This window comes from Rhinichthys klamathensis, unplaced genomic scaffold (assembly GCF_029890125.1).
Source record: "Rhinichthys klamathensis goyatoka isolate OS25496 unplaced genomic scaffold, OSU_Roscu_1.1 h1tg000048l_1, whole genome shotgun sequence".
Lineage (NCBI taxonomy): Eukaryota > Metazoa > Chordata > Actinopteri > Cypriniformes > Leuciscidae > Rhinichthys > Rhinichthys klamathensis.
In genome coordinates this window covers 2,157,996-2,174,478 of record NW_026606594.1, presented here as the reverse complement: position 1 = coordinate 2,174,478, position 16,483 = coordinate 2,157,996, and the positions used below count along the sequence as shown (strand labels likewise).

General features: G+C 37.9%; 1 protein-coding gene across 1 annotated transcript in view; it reads left to right on the top strand.

Annotated features, from left to right (window-relative positions):
• The first annotated feature begins 5,911 nt into the window (after positions 1–5,911).
• The window catches only part of usp6nl (USP6 N-terminal like), a 32,649-nt gene continuing 22,077 nt past the window's right edge, over positions 5,912–16,483 (top strand). Inside the window, exon 1 of the mRNA XM_056247517.1 lies at positions 5,912–6,136. Coding sequence (XP_056103492.1) covers positions 6,067–6,136 — 70 coding nt within the window. The 5' untranslated portion in view covers positions 5,912–6,066. The remainder of the gene's footprint in view (positions 6,137–16,483) is intronic.

Genomic DNA, 16,483 nt, shown 5'->3' with positions numbered 1-16,483 from the left:
AAACCTTAAGACATATTTCAGACCCCTCTACAGCCATACAGTAGATCCCCTAAGATGCAGACCCCCTAAGACTCTAGACCCCCATACATACATAAAATGCAGATCCCCTAAGATCCAGACCCAGATATAAACCAATGCCAGACCCTCGAACGTCCAGACCAATTAGTGATCCCTTATTACCCAAATCTCTCGAGGCCCAGATATAGACCAAATCTTAAAACCTCAAGGCCCAGATACAAAGACAACAACCTAAAAACAAGACCCAGCCTAACCCTTGTAGTGGGTCATGGAAATTCCCACCAATATATAAGACCAAAGACCATGATCCAAACCAAGATCTAGTTTTTGCTCCTAGTCCAAGACCAGGTTTTTGCGATATTAATAAGATTCGAGACCAAAACCCCAAGATCAAAACTCTTTCAAGAAATAGAAGGTTGTCAGCTGCTACTGAATAACATGAATCTCAGCTTCAAACTCTGATGGAAAATGGTTGTCAAGCTAAAAGTGGGTTAGTGGAATCCTACAGTTTCTGTCTTTTCTTTTCTTTGTGTTCTCTCTCTCTCTCTCTCTTGCTCTCTCTCTTTGAATCCGTTTCACTGAAAGTTCAGTATTCTTAAGTTAGAAAGTCTGGAAGTCAAAGCCATCAATTTCCCATAAGGCCACAGTGACAGAGACACAGATTGATTTGTGTGTGCTGTCTGATAAGCATAACTTTGGTGTGATTGAAGCTCTGTGTTGGGGAGGAAAATCTTTTTTAAAACCACATAAAATGATCAGAAATATCAAGGTGTCTGTCTATCTGTATATCTTCACCCCTGAGCAGTGCTGAATAAGATACTCTGTTTCATTCAGAGTTCTGTTCCTGCAAAGGTTACAGTCATTCAAAAGAACATTCCAGGAATGAAAGTATTATTTACTGATTGCAGTAATGCTGAAGTTGCACTGCAGTTTGGTTAGCACAGGTTTGTGCAGTATTTCAGCTACAGTCCCATGATAGCTGTGGTTAAATAGTCACATGGTTCTCATGGTTTAAAAATGGTTCACTAGTGTCTTTTTGGGGTGAGCAGTGGTGATGTAACAGTGATGTAATGTTGTCAGGCTGTTTTGAGTTTTTGATGCTTTCAGCACATTTCAGGAAAGGTGGTTGGTAATTAGATCCAAATGAGGCCATTATGTAGAGATTGATTACAGCGGAGGTTACATGTACTGCTAGATGTCCGCACAAGACACATACACACTGCTGCAGCCAGCCATGATAACACTGTCCTTGAGCAAGATCAGGCACTGAGAAAGGTAAAGGTAGATGAATAGCATGCTTGGAGCGGTGTGTGTGTGTAATCATTTTTATACATGCATGGGGTTGGGTATGTGTGATTTAACTCTGGGGTTTGGCATATGATTAGTGTTTTGCAGGTTTGCTGTGAGAGCATGTGTTGTGTGTGAAAAAAACAACAAAAAACCCAACAGCAAAAAAAATACACCGCCAGCATTTTACCTGACTTCAAATCTCTCTCAAATGTCTGTTTTATTTCACTTACTGTGGGTTGTTGTGTGCAGTACAGGAATGACTCTTGTGAGAACTAATAAAAAGAGGGATGAATTGCCACATTTATGATCACAATTAAGCCTGTTGCAATTATGTGATCGCAATAATTGAGCACTTCAAATTTCAATCTAATAATGATATCCAAATAAGAAATCATTTTTATTCATTTTTTTATCATATAACAATTTTTATAAGTCTCTCTTGGGCCTTCTCAGATTGTGTTCCCATTTTTGCAAACCGTACATATTACAAGGAAAAATATTACCACACGAGGGAAATCATTGTGGTGTCCATGAAGATGTGAAAAAATCGGCATAAATCCAGCTTACACATTTACCCAAATTATTATATGCCTGTTTAACTGAAGCTAATTTGGGTGGGTTTCTCCCATCCCCATACAATGTCACCTCTCTGTCTTTTACGGCCCTGACGAGAAGGTCGGTCTCCTCGGACGTGAACCGCTCCTGGCGTGCGCCTGGCAAATCCGCCATTATAATAGCAATCCGCCATGGAACAAGGGCGTCTGCTTTTAAAGGGAATGTGAGATGAAGCTCTGATTGGTTTATTTCACGTTATGCCCAAACCACGCCTATGAGTACTGTAGCTACTTCAGACCAACCCATTTTAGATTTGCGTGAGAGCCGCCCACAAAGTTACTTGCGTTTCGCGTTTGATGCTTGCGTTTCAGATCGTTAAAATAGGGTCCCACATCTGTTTGTTTGTCTGTCTGTCTGGTTGTCTATGTATGTATCAGTCAGCCTGTATGTCTTGTTTTCTGTCATCTATCTATCTATCTATCTATCTATCTATCTATCTATCTATCTATCTATCTATCTATCTATCTATCTGTTTGTCTAATGTCTGTCTTTCTATCTGTCGAAAGATTTTCATGAAGTCTTTAGTTCTATTAATGTTTCTGAAATGTCTCCATTCCTCTACAAATAGAGACAACTGGCTTCTCTCTCATTGTTTCTTCAAAATTGGAGTGAGGCATCAGAATCGTTTTCTTATTATTCCAATATCTATCATCTGTCCTTGAAGGGTTCCACCATAGGCGTAATTCTATGGGGGGACAGGGGGACACGTCCCCCCCAATATTCAACGAAGGGCAATTTGTCCCCCCCAATATTTGATCATATTTGGGGCGCGTTTCCATTACAGATTTGCGCAAAACTTTTGCCATATTTTCTAAATGTCGATAAAAAACTATTGCGAAATGACGGCGTTCCATTAACCGATGTTATGCGACTAAAACGTCTTTTTTTTCCTCTCGCGATAAGTCATTCCAAAAATCATGGCAACGGACGTTGGTAGGTTTATAGCCTATATCACAGCCCCCGCATAGACATTATTATTATTAATGGAAGGAGAAGTGGCGTGTTATCCAAGCGTTAATGGCAGGGAAAGACACGGAGTTCCATGGGTGTTTCTCCCTCATTTCTGCTCCGATGTCTTGATTGTGGCATTTCTTTGAGGTTTAGACACTGATCAATATAGAATTACTTTATTAATGTCATTATATAGATCAGTGGGTTTAGAGTCCAGACTATTCCTGTAATTATTGTTTCTTTTATGAATTCAATAAAGAACTCTGTCTCGTATTATGTCCAAACCGTCGGTGTAGCTACTTGCATTCATTTTTCTTATTTAACCCGTAATTGCAAAACGAAAAATGAACGGTTGTTGTATTTTTAAAACGCAAAGGTGAACACCAACATTTTAGTTTGACCTAGGCCTACACCAAATGCTGCACAAAAAAAAAAAAAAAAAATTATATATATATATATATATATATGAGAGAGAGAGACGAATTTTCAGATATTTGTTTATGACTTTTTGCCCCTTTATTAAACATTTAAAATATTCACAAATTAATATGGAGAATTTTTTTTAGATTTTACTGGTTTTCTAAGGCCAAATTAGAACCTGGAAATTATATTTTTCCCGCAGTGCTCAATGAGAGGAGCCATAACCACAGCCTACAGAAAGGGGATGTATAGGCTAGATGAGTTAGGCTAATAAATGTGTCTGAAAAAATAACGAGGCATTTTAATTGTTTATTAATAAACTATTGTTTTCCTAAATCAGTGTCGGCTAAAAACATATCTCCATCTCCGGATGCACCTTTAGAGAGAAATGCACCTTTCATACGGATTACATAATCAGAAGGTATTAGCTTTCGATTCGAATTTGTTCCTTTTAAAGTGGACATTTAAAGCTTCAGTCTACAAAGGCTATAGCCTATCAGTTCTCGCGCTTCAGTTCACGGAGACCATGAAGCACGCCTGATTGTTTTATTTTATTTTACAAAAGCACATCGTTTTCTTGTTATTGTGAGATTACGCAAATAAAAGTAGTTGCGAATAATGTATTATTATATTCTGTATGACCAGAAATGATAGAGTATTTTAAGTTGTTTCGACTGTTGATAGGAAAATGCAAGTGTTCGCGGCCGCGCCTCCGTGCCATCCAGTGCGCGCTCCACACCCAGTCCGCACACACACTTGGATATGCGTCAAAATCTTGTGTTTATTTGTGATAATCTTAGCCCTATTATTGTCCAACCTGTATTATGAATGAAATGTGACGAATTGCTTTGTTCCTTTTTTGGATAAAAGCGTCTACTACATATAATAAATGTTATAATAATGATAATAATTATTATTATTATTTGCGGACAAGGACCCAAAACACACCGCGTATTCTAAGTCAGGTGACTGTAAATGCGCAAAACCCGTTTCCATTGCAGTTTTGCGAAATATTCCTTTTTCAAATTGCCTGAAAAACCTCCTCATGCGAGCGTAAAAACTTTATTGGGATAAACGGGAGTTTTTGCGAAATGGACGTGTTTCCGCATTTTTATTACGCAATTTCAATTTGCGCAATTTGAAGGGTAGCCTAATGGAAACGCGGCTTGTATGATTATGCGGGCAGGGCCATATCGATGTGATTGCAAATAGCCTACGTCTTTCTTCCCAGCTCCGAAAATATAAAATCCCGGCCGGTCCATTTCCCAAATCCATTCGACTTGTCTTACACTATACATTTAGCAAAACCTATTTCTCCTGAAATCCATGTCATGTTTTCCTATCCCTTTAGTAGCTTGTGCATCGTCAGTGAGTTAGGAAAAACCAAACAGAAGAAGAGTTAGGAGGAGCGCGGAAATTGACAGACATTTGGCACATAGGCTATCTATGAATGGTAAATATCCTGTAACAGTAATTTAATCAAAATGTTTATAGCCACTATATGTTTATAGAAGAATATAAGAGAGAGAGATCACTGACCGCTTTGTTGTCAATTCAGGCCTGTAATTGATGCCGATGCTGTAATCATTGTGACTAGGCTATACGTTGGTTTGACGATCAGATGTAATACAATTCCTTGTTGTGTTATACAATTACAAACATTCGGACTCTGACTTTTATTTTATTTTGATTAAAAAAATGTGTGCATGCGCCAACACAAAAAGTTCCACAGCTGTCCCCCCCAATGTGTGATTGACAATTTCGCCCTTGGGTTCCACCTTTACAATCCCAAGTGTATGATATTCTGGATATCTGGATATGATATAAGACCAGCATTTACATATTCACATTTAATCCTGAAACAGGAGGAATAGAGGAGAGAAAGAGGGAGAGAGAGTTGAGGGGAGGGGCTGTTGTAACAGATACTCTCTAATTTAAAGCTGGAACGTGTGTGTCAGTGGCGAGCTGGGCTGTGAAGAATAAACGAGAGAGAGAGGAGAATAGAGTAGAGCTGTGTTATATAGCTTGCCCTGGCTGTATTGATTTGGATGCCAGAGACTGCGATAGAGAGAGAGAGAAGTGGAGACACTTTTTCAGATGGTCTCTCTCACCTGATTCACAAACATACGGCGGGAACAGGAGAGAGAACTGGACAGTGTCTATCTGCGAAAGAGTGAGGAAAAAACAAGAGAAGAACTGCAGAAGCCAACTCTGATTGGAAGAAGAGTGTTTTTGAGAGACAGAGGCAAGCAGCGAGAAATGATGTGAGCGATGAAGAAGAAGACAGACACGGACCCTCATGTTTTGACTGGTGGGACCTGGAGTGCGGAAAGCTAATTCTGCAGGATGCATTGCTGTTTTTAACCCCAAATACTGCTTCTGAACGGATTTGATGTGGTTTATGAAGTACAGAAGAAGACAGAAACTGTGTTTTGGATGCTTAACTATGTGATTAATTGATGTGTTATGAATTAGTGATGTGTTTTAATTGGTCTTACGGACCAAAGCTGCCTTTGGATTCAAGGAACTTGAAATGAATACAAAGACGAGACTGAGGGGAGGAGACGATCAATGATAAAATGAATGGAAGAATTCGCTACACTCTGTAGAAATAGAAATCCTGCGTTTTATTTAGAGAAACCAATCATCTTTTGATTGCTATTTTGCTATTTTTGTATGTGGGTGCGAGAATGAAGCTCGTTGTGCTTTACCCTGCACTGGCCCCGCCCCCAACCACACCTGTCCGTGCCTTGACCCCGCCCTCTTCTGATCATGCAAGTGTTGCAGATTGTTAAGGAGCTGGTGTCGCCGTCCCGCCGCCGCGCCAGTGGTCGGTTTGCAGGTGTGTATGCGAAACTGAGCTGTGTGTGTGTATGTGTGCGCGCGCTTGTTTTTCCCGGTGGGGACTTCAACCGGAATGCACACCGACTCATGGGGACTTGTGTCACCGTGAGGACCTAAATTGAGGGTCCCCATGAGGAAACAAGCTTATAAATCATACAGAATACGTTTTTTTGAAAATGTAAAAATGCAGACAGTTTTCCGTGATGGGTAGTTTTAGGCATAGGCTTAGAGTAAGGGGATAGAATATACAGTTTAGTATAAAAACCATTACGTCTACGGGGAGTCCCCATAAAGATAGTCAACCAGACAGTGTGTGTGTGTGTGTTTGGGGTAACTGTGTCTCTTGTGGTTTTGAAAAGCTTGGTTTGGTTTATAGCTTGTCGCTGCTGCAGTTATTTTAGTGATTTTGCACTAGAAATATCATAACTTATGTGTATGTGAAGAGGTTGTGTGCTGTTTTATATGTCTGTGTAGGTGATGAGGCAGGCAAGGACAAAGTTAAGTGTTGTTTTTGATAAAAGCTGCTTTGTTCTGTCATAATTTACAAAAATTAAAAACTAGCGTTTGTCCGATACATCACTAAGGCTGATATATCAGCTGATATTCGACATACGTTTTTCTGTTTGGCTGATTAATGTATGAAGTGGGAAGAAGTTATTTTTTTTATTAGGTAGAAATGTTAAACAAAGAATGTAAATGGTATATGAAAAGTATCATACCGTTTGCATTTCTATTATTAGTTATAGAAAGGCAAATGCTATAATACTTTCTTATATTCGCACAATTATATTCCACAAACCTTGAAAAATGCCCGTTATACTATATGCATTGTGTATTGTATGTAATACAATATGGCGGCTATCAGCCACTCTGCTCTTAAAGATATCAGCCAACAGGAACAGATCTAAATTTAGGTCATCGTTCGTTGAAAATCTTCCCCGCCATAGCTTTCAAAAGAACATTGTGAACATTATTCAAAATTTCTTCTTTTGTGTCCTATGGAAGACAGAACGATCAAATAGGTTTGGAACGACACGATGTACATGATGACAGAATGCTATGTTTTGTGTGAATCCCTGTAAGACATGAAGTCCATGTTTCTATCTGTGCACGTTTATTTGTGTGTGCAATTGCTTCACAAAGAAGCCTCCACCCTTGACCTTGAATTATCGAGACAAAAGCCTGTTTTGCATGGTTTAGTCTTCAATTTCAAAATGATGGGGAAGTTTGTTGATCAATCTAACCCTGAATTGAGCAATCCAGGCAAGTCCTCTGGTAGCTGTGCCCATTATAGCTCATGGTTACATACATGTTTACCTCAAAAGCTTTTATTAAGGAAGTATGATGTGATATCTCTAAGTTAGTTATTTCATATTGTTGTTAACTTCCTCCTCCAGCTTCTCCATTTATCAGCCTTTCTTTGTGTTTGTACTGTATGTGCGTGTATAAAAGGGCACATTTTGTGTAGACCATTGGATTCACTCTGTGAATGCCTGGTTGATAATGTTGATTTATGTTGTTGCATTTCCAAACTTATTTCCTGTCATTTTCCGAGTTGCTTCCTGACAATAAGAGGCTGCGTCTCTTGCTTACATGTCTAATCTCACATCTTAGTAGTTTGCAAGATGAGAATCAGTGCATCCCAAATAATAATATATTGAAAATAGTATACATCAATTGTATTCGAAGCATGTGTTCATGCATGCTTTTTCAGCTTTAATTACCCACAATCCCCTGCATGACGGACAAGGAGGAGTTTGTAACGGTTCTCTTTTGAATTTTTTTTTGTTTGTTTTTTTCAGATTTTAACCCTTAAACAGGCAAGAGTGGAAAATACTAAGCAAAAAATAATTTCATTTCATTTTTTATATCATCTGGACTTAAATAAAACACATCCAAAATATATATATTTTTTAATTTGATATATTTTGTTGGATTTTATAAGTCATTAATCTGTTAACTGTTACTGCCACTGCATGTTTAAAACAATTATATTCCATACTTCACCTGATCTAATGTTGACAAATAAATTATATATCATTCGAAAGCTTACAAACTCAAGATTCAGCCTGTGAAACTTGTTTTGAAATTGGACGTTGTGTTACTATAGAAACGGTACTCTAAATTATTTTAATGGGCTCCTCCCCTTTTGGGCATCGTCGTGTTTCATAATTTATGATCAAAACCTTTTCTAATCTTGACAAAACACATATTGTCAGAAAGGTCTGAGTCTCAAGGTTCCATATTTTGTGACAGAGGTGATATTTGGACTGAAATTTATTAATTTGTTATGGCAGAATCCATACAATTAAATTCAATGGAATGTAAGTCACCCGGTGGCTATTTTTGGTATTATGCCTAAACAAAATCTCATGGGAACTTCAATTTTTGTGATATCAACTTCAAATTTGGAGCACAACTTGGTTAGATAATGGCTTTGATTTTATTGTATTTTTATAGTAAAAAATATTTTGTAAAATACATATTTTATAAAAAAGAATCAATATTAAGTACAGTATATTTGATTTAATGTAAGTTTGAAACTTCCTTAACTTTTTCATACTTTTAAGTACATTTTTTTAAGTGGTTTCACTTCAGCATTAATCTGCTGACTGTTTTCTTTAAAACAAGACCAAAATTAGTTCTATATTCCAAAGCATTCTTGAATTACAATCATTTAAGTTTGAATAGTGCATTTTAAATAGAGGTAGTTTAATCCCTTTTTTATACCCTAAACAGGCAACGTGTCTCAGGAGACAGATAAATTTCAAAACGTGCTAAATAACAACATGAACAACATATTACTTAATTTTCTCCTTCTCCTTCTTTTTCTTCAGAAGAAAAAGTAAGTTTAATATATATTTACAAAATCTGAATGTTCTGCACCACTGGCAGCCATGCTGGATTTAGGTCAGGCTGACTAATTGATCACAAAAAAATTTGAAGCAAATCATGTGACCAGCATACTCAAGACAGACCAGGCTGTCATAAGTGATAAAATAATTTGATGAAAAAATCGTTCTTATGCCCCAAAAAAAAGACAATAAAAACGATGTATCTCGTGAGACACGTTGCCTGTTTTAGGGTTAAAAACAAGAATGATTTTTAGTGTAGCTTATTGTTAATGTTAATGTGCAAACAGTGATATCATGGAATATATTAAAAGCATATAGGCTAGCTGATGGTTTGATTAGCTGTTCTTAAGTGAAAGAGGCTGATTCTGTCGTTTGATTGGTTGAGTCAAGTGGTAGTCTCAGGTCAGTGGTGTAACACAAGGATACGCATGAGTAAATAATTTATCCTCTGCTTCCCTCATATTCTATTTCTGGTTCTTTTTTTCCCTCTCTCTCCTTTATCTGTTCTGCCTTTTCATATTCTGCTTTTTTTCTTTTCCTCCCACACTGCATTTTTACTACAAGGAAAACTCAATCAGTTTTTTTTTAGTTTTTTTTTTTAAAATATGTTAATAGAGGCAAAAGCTAAAATATGTTGTCATCTCAGAGGAAAACTGTTCAAAGGAAACGTTAATGAGGTCTTGAGATATAGTTCATTCATGTATAAAGTTTCTGTCTCCAACGTTTCTCCTACAATTGCTTTGGAGGACTAAAAATAGACAAATGAGTCAATCGTTAGTAAAATATAGAGCCATAAAAACAATGTGAATAGCGTATCTAAGGTAATTTGGTATTGGGAGATTTTGAGAAATATTTGAGTTCATATTGAAATCTTCTAATTACAAACTTTGAAAGGTTTAAAGTTTTATTTTAAAATATTAAAGTATTGTGATAAAAATGTAAAGTGAGTACACACATGTGATGTAATGTCTGTTTCATTCATAACTAATAAACACTTTTATTATTAAACACGCGTTAAACCGAATATTTTATTCATTATTATTGAAAATAAATGGCTTTCCGATCTGATATGTGAAGGGAAAAGGGAGTAGAGCGAGTTCGGCAAAAGGCGGATTTGAACTCGGGTCGATTTGCATCAAAACCTCCATGCGCCTTACCCCTACACTATTACTACTGTCTTCCGTAATTTTGTCTGGCCCAACCAGAAGTCAGTGGGGGAAGTTGGTGTAAATAGCCTCTGCCAACAAGGTGGGCTATTTGCACTTAGTGTAAATAGACAACCATTAAAACTTATGACGATCCAGGAAATCCCTTATATGGACAAAGGCATCCAGATACCGCTGCAGCAGACTAAAATTCAGATAGAGACATTTGGACTGATGAAACATGAAGACAATAAACACACCATTACGACAATATATAATCTTCTAGACATCTAAAATATTTTCATAAGAATAAAGTATATTATGCAGTGCTAATCGACGTAGCCTTTTTCACTGTATTCAATATTATAAAATAATATCATTCTGTGATATGAAGTCACGTCAGAAGGAAGTTATTTCAAACACTTAACTCTGACGTAAAGTGAGTTAGGAGTATAAACTTTAATATTCTCTTTTGATGCGGAAACTGTTATTTACAGATGGGGAAACTGTTATTCATGCTTTTATCACTTCCAGATTGGACTTCTGTAATTCATTATATAGCGGACTACCCACCAAAGCAATACACCGTCTCCAAATGGTTCAAAACTCGGCTGCACGCACCCTCACATATAAAAAAAAATCTGCTCACATCACTCCTATCCTTCACCAACTGCACTGGCTTCCTGTCATACACCGCATCCAATTTAAACTGTTAATCCTAATATTTAAAGCCCTACATGGCCCGGCACCCAAATACCTTGTTGACTTGGTACAGCCATACGTTCCAACTCGGGCCCTCAGATCTAGCACGGAAAACCTTCTCGTGGTACCCCGGGTCAGACTCTCCACGGTGGGCGGTAGGGCTTTTAATGTTGCTGGCCCTACGCTCTGGAATAAGCTGCCCCCGAATCTTCGTGCGAACGACAACATCCGGTCCTTCAAAAAACATCTGAAAACTCATTTCTTCAAGCTTGCCCAATAAATCATTATCCTCATCACTGTTTTCTCTGTTCTACACTTTTCCAACTCTACCTGCTACATACTTTGTCATAATAGCATATTTTGATAAATAATGCAATATCTCTATCTTTTCATTCAAACCAGTGTATGCTTGTTTCCAACTGTTCTGTCTCTCGTAAGCAGATGGCCTTTGTATTTGTTCGCTTGTTGTTTGTTTGCTATTTGTTTGTTATTTGTATTACATTGTGAAGCGACTTTGGGTTCTTGAAAGGCGCTATAGAAAATAAACATTATTATTATTATTATTATTATTTTGTTGGACAACAGATTTGTAAACGCTTCTCATTACAAGTTTGGAAAGTTGATTGGTGTGTGTCGCTTTTTCAAATGCACATTATAAGGGCCTCAAACTCACAGCGCTTGTAAATATGGAGTAGCATTTACTGTGAAGCGATCGATATGCTCTGATCGCAGTGCCGTGCTTGAACATAAAACACGCTGTTCATATGCTTATTTAAAGCTGCAGTCCGTAACTTTTTTCGGTTAAAAATGATCTAAAATAGATTTTTGAGCAAGTACATAACCAGCCAGTGTTCAAAACTATCTGCTTGCCTTAGCTCGATTCAAAGCGGTAAGCTTGTAATAATGTTTTTAACTCCAGTGGTACTGGTGAATTTCAGCGGGAGATTCGAGCATCTTTGCGTCACATCTGTACACATAAAGAAGGAGTCTCGGCTAGTATAAGCTATATTGAGGATGTTGGAGGTGGAGATTTATAGCCTTTTTTCACAGCACTTGATATAATTAAACTTATTAATTTGATGGCGGATCCAGAAATATTCAAACGACAATCACCAGTGACAACTGGAGATTTACCCGTTGTAAAAAAGACTTTGGAGTGGCTACAGAAAAAAAGAGACTGCAACCGGAGTCACCGGGCCCATGCGAAAACAAGGATAATATCAGAAGGGCATTAAATGTAGTCACTCAATGCTGAAGTTGTTAACATTAACAATTTGATAACAAAGTATAATTTGCACGGTTTGATGTGATATGATAAGCGATCATTAGATTTAATCAGCGTGATTTACTGCAATGTTTTTTCCCCCTTAGTTGGTCAGAACAAAAGTGGATGTTATTTACTTGTTCAGATGACATTTTCTGGTGAATATTCTCATGTTGGTCATACTTTCAAAAAGTAGAATCTGTGATTCTGAATGACAGTATCGACACCGGCGCGGTGACTGACAGCCGCACATTCTCCTCAAAACATTGGATCATCCGCGCTGTGCCGTGCCGAGGCACAACCCACGTAAAGTTGATAATTCCGCGAATAACTGCAATTGCAGATTTCGAACAGAGATGGCGACAAAGAGGAAAAACTACGGACTGCAGCTTTAATTAAAACTTTTAATTTCGGTTAATCATGCAGCCCTAACCTCACAAACACAAACAAGCACACAACAAACTCTCACTTCACACAAACAAGTGGCTCTGTCTCACACACTCTACATATATGTCACACTGTACAGCCCTGTTTTGTTATCCTGGCAAATGAGCACATTTTGAGACATTGTTGAGATCTCTTATAAAACTAGACACATGAGATTTACTTAAGTAAGTTTACATTTGCTCTACACACTTCATATAAGATACAACTGATATATGTAAGAGGTCTGTGTGTGTGTGTGTGTGTGTGTGTGTGTGTGTGTGTGTGTGTGTGTGTGTGTGTGTGTGAATAGGAGCTCTTGTTAGTCAGTCAGTCTGGTATGTAGTGTGTGGGTCTGAAGTGTGACGTGTCTCTGAAGTAAACAAACAGCCGTATTGTCAGATCATGTCTCGTTGCCTCCTTTCCTCTTTGCTGTCATCTTTCTCCACCATTCCTCTTTCATTTCTCAATTTCTTTCTCTTTTCCCCTCATTCTCTGTCTCCCCTTCGCGTCTCATTTCACTCAGAGTGATGAGAAACTGGACTTTTTTAGTTTACATGCTGAAAGTTGACTTTAACATGGCGAGTTAAGAAAACTGATACGTGTGTGAGTATTTGTGTGTGTGTGTTTGTCACACTCATGCATACCAAATATCTGAATGGCAATACAGACCATGGAGAGATTGAGCCAGGTAAGATCCGATGACCTCATTCATCTGTCTCTTCTTTAAAACAACATATCTATGATATCATTACATTTCATTATGATGTCAGCTTTTATTTCGTTTTGAATAAAGATGGACCGGCTGTTGGTAAGACGATAATAATACATAATTACAAATTGGTTATTTTGGACACTTAAAAATAATAGGAACTGGATCTTGTATTTTCTACACAAAGCTGTACTTTTATCTATGCATTAAATGAGAGTGAAAGAATCTGGGTCTGTCATAAAATATGCAGACTCTATGTCATGTGGCGGGTTCTGGTTTGTTCTCAAACAATCTTTATTCCTCAACGTCTACATTTGAAAGAAAAATGTCACTGTAGAAACATTGCAGCTATAACCACATGAGATTGATCTGTCAAATGTTCAATTTGTTTTTCGACCGTGTGCGCCCTTGGTCTCTGCTCCATCTTGTCTTTCATTAAGGATAAAATAAGGATGAAATGATGTATGAGTCAAGGGGAGAGAACAACAGGCGGGAAATGAGCGTGTCACCAATCAGGCCTGACATTACAGTCACACACTTGCACTCTGATGAGAGAGAGAGAGAGAGAGAGAGAGAGAGAGAGAAAGAGAGAGAAGATGGAGGCAGAAAGCACAATGAGTCTTTGCATGCTAATATCTTCAGCACACACTGTGTATGCTGCACAAAATGTATTTAAATTATTGTTTTTGGCATAAATATCCCTGTTAAACATTTGCTTTGTCATGGTTTAGAAAAGAAAAGCCTTGATTTAAACAGTACATCTGTTCCACCGTGGGCTGAACCTGACGCTGTGATTTGAATGATGGCTTGGTGTTTGTGGCTAAAAGCCGCCCATGTACGAGTGAGCTGTAATGACAGACGCTATTACAGGGTTGTGTGTGTATCTGAGAAGTCATAAAGATCCAGACCATTCATTGGCATACCATGCCTGAAAATACCACAACCACTCTGATGAAGATCTGGGTATTTTCACCATAAAGAGAGGTGGAGAGATTAAGAAAGGCAGAAGAACAGTCTACAGGAAGTGAGGGAGAAAATAGAAATCACTAAGTTCTTAAAGTGTTGATAAAAATAGCTGGGGAATGTCTGCCTGACTAACTTCCCTTTAGAACTGTATGATCTTTGTTAAATGGTGTCAGACAGTGTCAGCATTAGTGTGTGACAAAGAGCTGGACGGCTCTTGACTCTGAGTGGAATCGCCTGTGAAGGCAAAGATGCCAGAGTGAAAAAAACGAACAGAACATGCGTTACTCTTAGGGCTTTTGCACACAAGAGAGACTTGTGTGTGGGGGGGGGGGGGGGGGGGTACTTAGGCTATGTCCTCAGTACACACAAACAAAAAAAACTTTTTTCTTTAAGAACATTTGAATAATCTAAATAACTTTTTTTCCACAATAAATAACCTATTGTGCAATGGAAAGGTTCTGTGGGTGTTCTTCATGGAACTATCAATGCCTATCAAGTGTTGATAAACAAGTTTGAATTAGGGATGTGTGTCACGAGACTAATTTCATTAACGTTTTAATGAACATTTTGTTACTCAATAGCAATTCAAGCACCACAAACAACTTTCTTGGCACTTGTAACACTTAGAAATTGTGCTACAGAAATGAGTTGCTCAGCTCAGAGTTTTCCACCAATTTTTGTTGTTGTTGTTGTTGTTGTTGTTGTTGGTGTTTTTTTTGTGGGGGCTTTTTGAAACTGACGGTCTTTCAGCTCCCCTCGGCCTCATGGGATAGTAAAATATCCATTGGACGTACACTTAAGAATCCCAGTGGAAGTAGTACATCATCCATTTCTTTCGCTTACTATTTCATCGTGAATACTACATATTTGCCATACTCCTTTTGACATACTGTGCAGTAGGAAATTACACTTACCCAGAAACTGCGAAGTGATCCCTGCTGCATCAAAGTGATAAACTAACTTTTGAGTTTCTCGTGCACATATTTGTGAGTATTTAATAATATTAGCTGTGACACAGGTCCCATTTTAAAAAAAAAATGAAAAAAATGCTGCTGTTTTTCCTTCATAAATTCACATTAATTGTATTTGGAGTCAGCTTGTTGCAGTTTCTGTGCAGCTCTGTAAATTGTCAGGGAAGATGAGCTGTGATTTCTTCACTCTTATCCTTGTGAAATGAGCTCTGTTAATCTGACAAATGACCATTAAGAGGGATTGAAATGGTTCTCATACTTGTGTACGACGTCTCTTCCGCAGAGGCTTCAGAGAACATTCGCTCATCTCTAAATACGCTGGTGCTCACATACGCTCAGCGTGAGCTGTCAGACTGATGTATAGAGCATGAACGAGAGAGTGTTGAGCTGAAACATGGTGCTGAGTGAATGCTAATATACCATGGAGGCCCTAGAGCTTTAAGACCACCAGCCATGGAAAACTACTATCTCCTTTACTAGTCTCTTCTCATCTCATCTTTTCTCCATTTGTCTCTCACATACATCTTTCATGTACTCTTTTCTTCTCTTCTCAATATCTTCTCTAACGTCTCCTCTTGTCTCTCATATATTCTTCCTTTCTCATCTCAGCTCATATCTCACATAGTCTTGTCTTGTCTCATTTTGCCTCAACATGCTTATCTCTCATAGTCTTAGTCTCATTGTTTCTCACACATAGCCTACTATCTTGTCTCTTCTCTTATATACTCACTTCTTTCCTTATCTTCTTTTCGTACATAATCTTGTCTCATCTCGTCTCTCATATACTCTTCCTTTCTCATCTCGGCTCATTTCTCACAAAATCTCATCTGGTCTCTTCTCATCTCTACTCGACTGTTTTAGTCTCATCTCACATAATACCTTCTCTTGCGTGCTCTCCTTTGTTTCTCATAATCTCTTTTCTTCTCTTCTCAATATCTTCTCTAACATATCTTGTCTCATCTTGTCTCTCATATACTCTTCTTTTCTCATTCCGGCTCATTTCTCACATAGTCTCATCTGGTCTCTTCTCATCTCTACTCGACTGTTTTTGTCTCGTCTCACATAATACCTTCTCTTGCGTGCTCTCCTCTGTTTCTCATAATCTAATTTTTTCTCTTCTCTTCTCATTTCTTCTATTCAGTTCTCTTCTTGCTTTGTCTTTCAAATTCATATTTTTCCTCACGATTTAGTCTCTTGTCTTGTTTCTTTTCTCAAACACTTTTTCTTTGTCCATCTCGTTTTGCTTTGTGTCATCACTCATTCTCTCTTCTCACATAATCTCATCTCCTCTTGATTCGTCTCTTCTC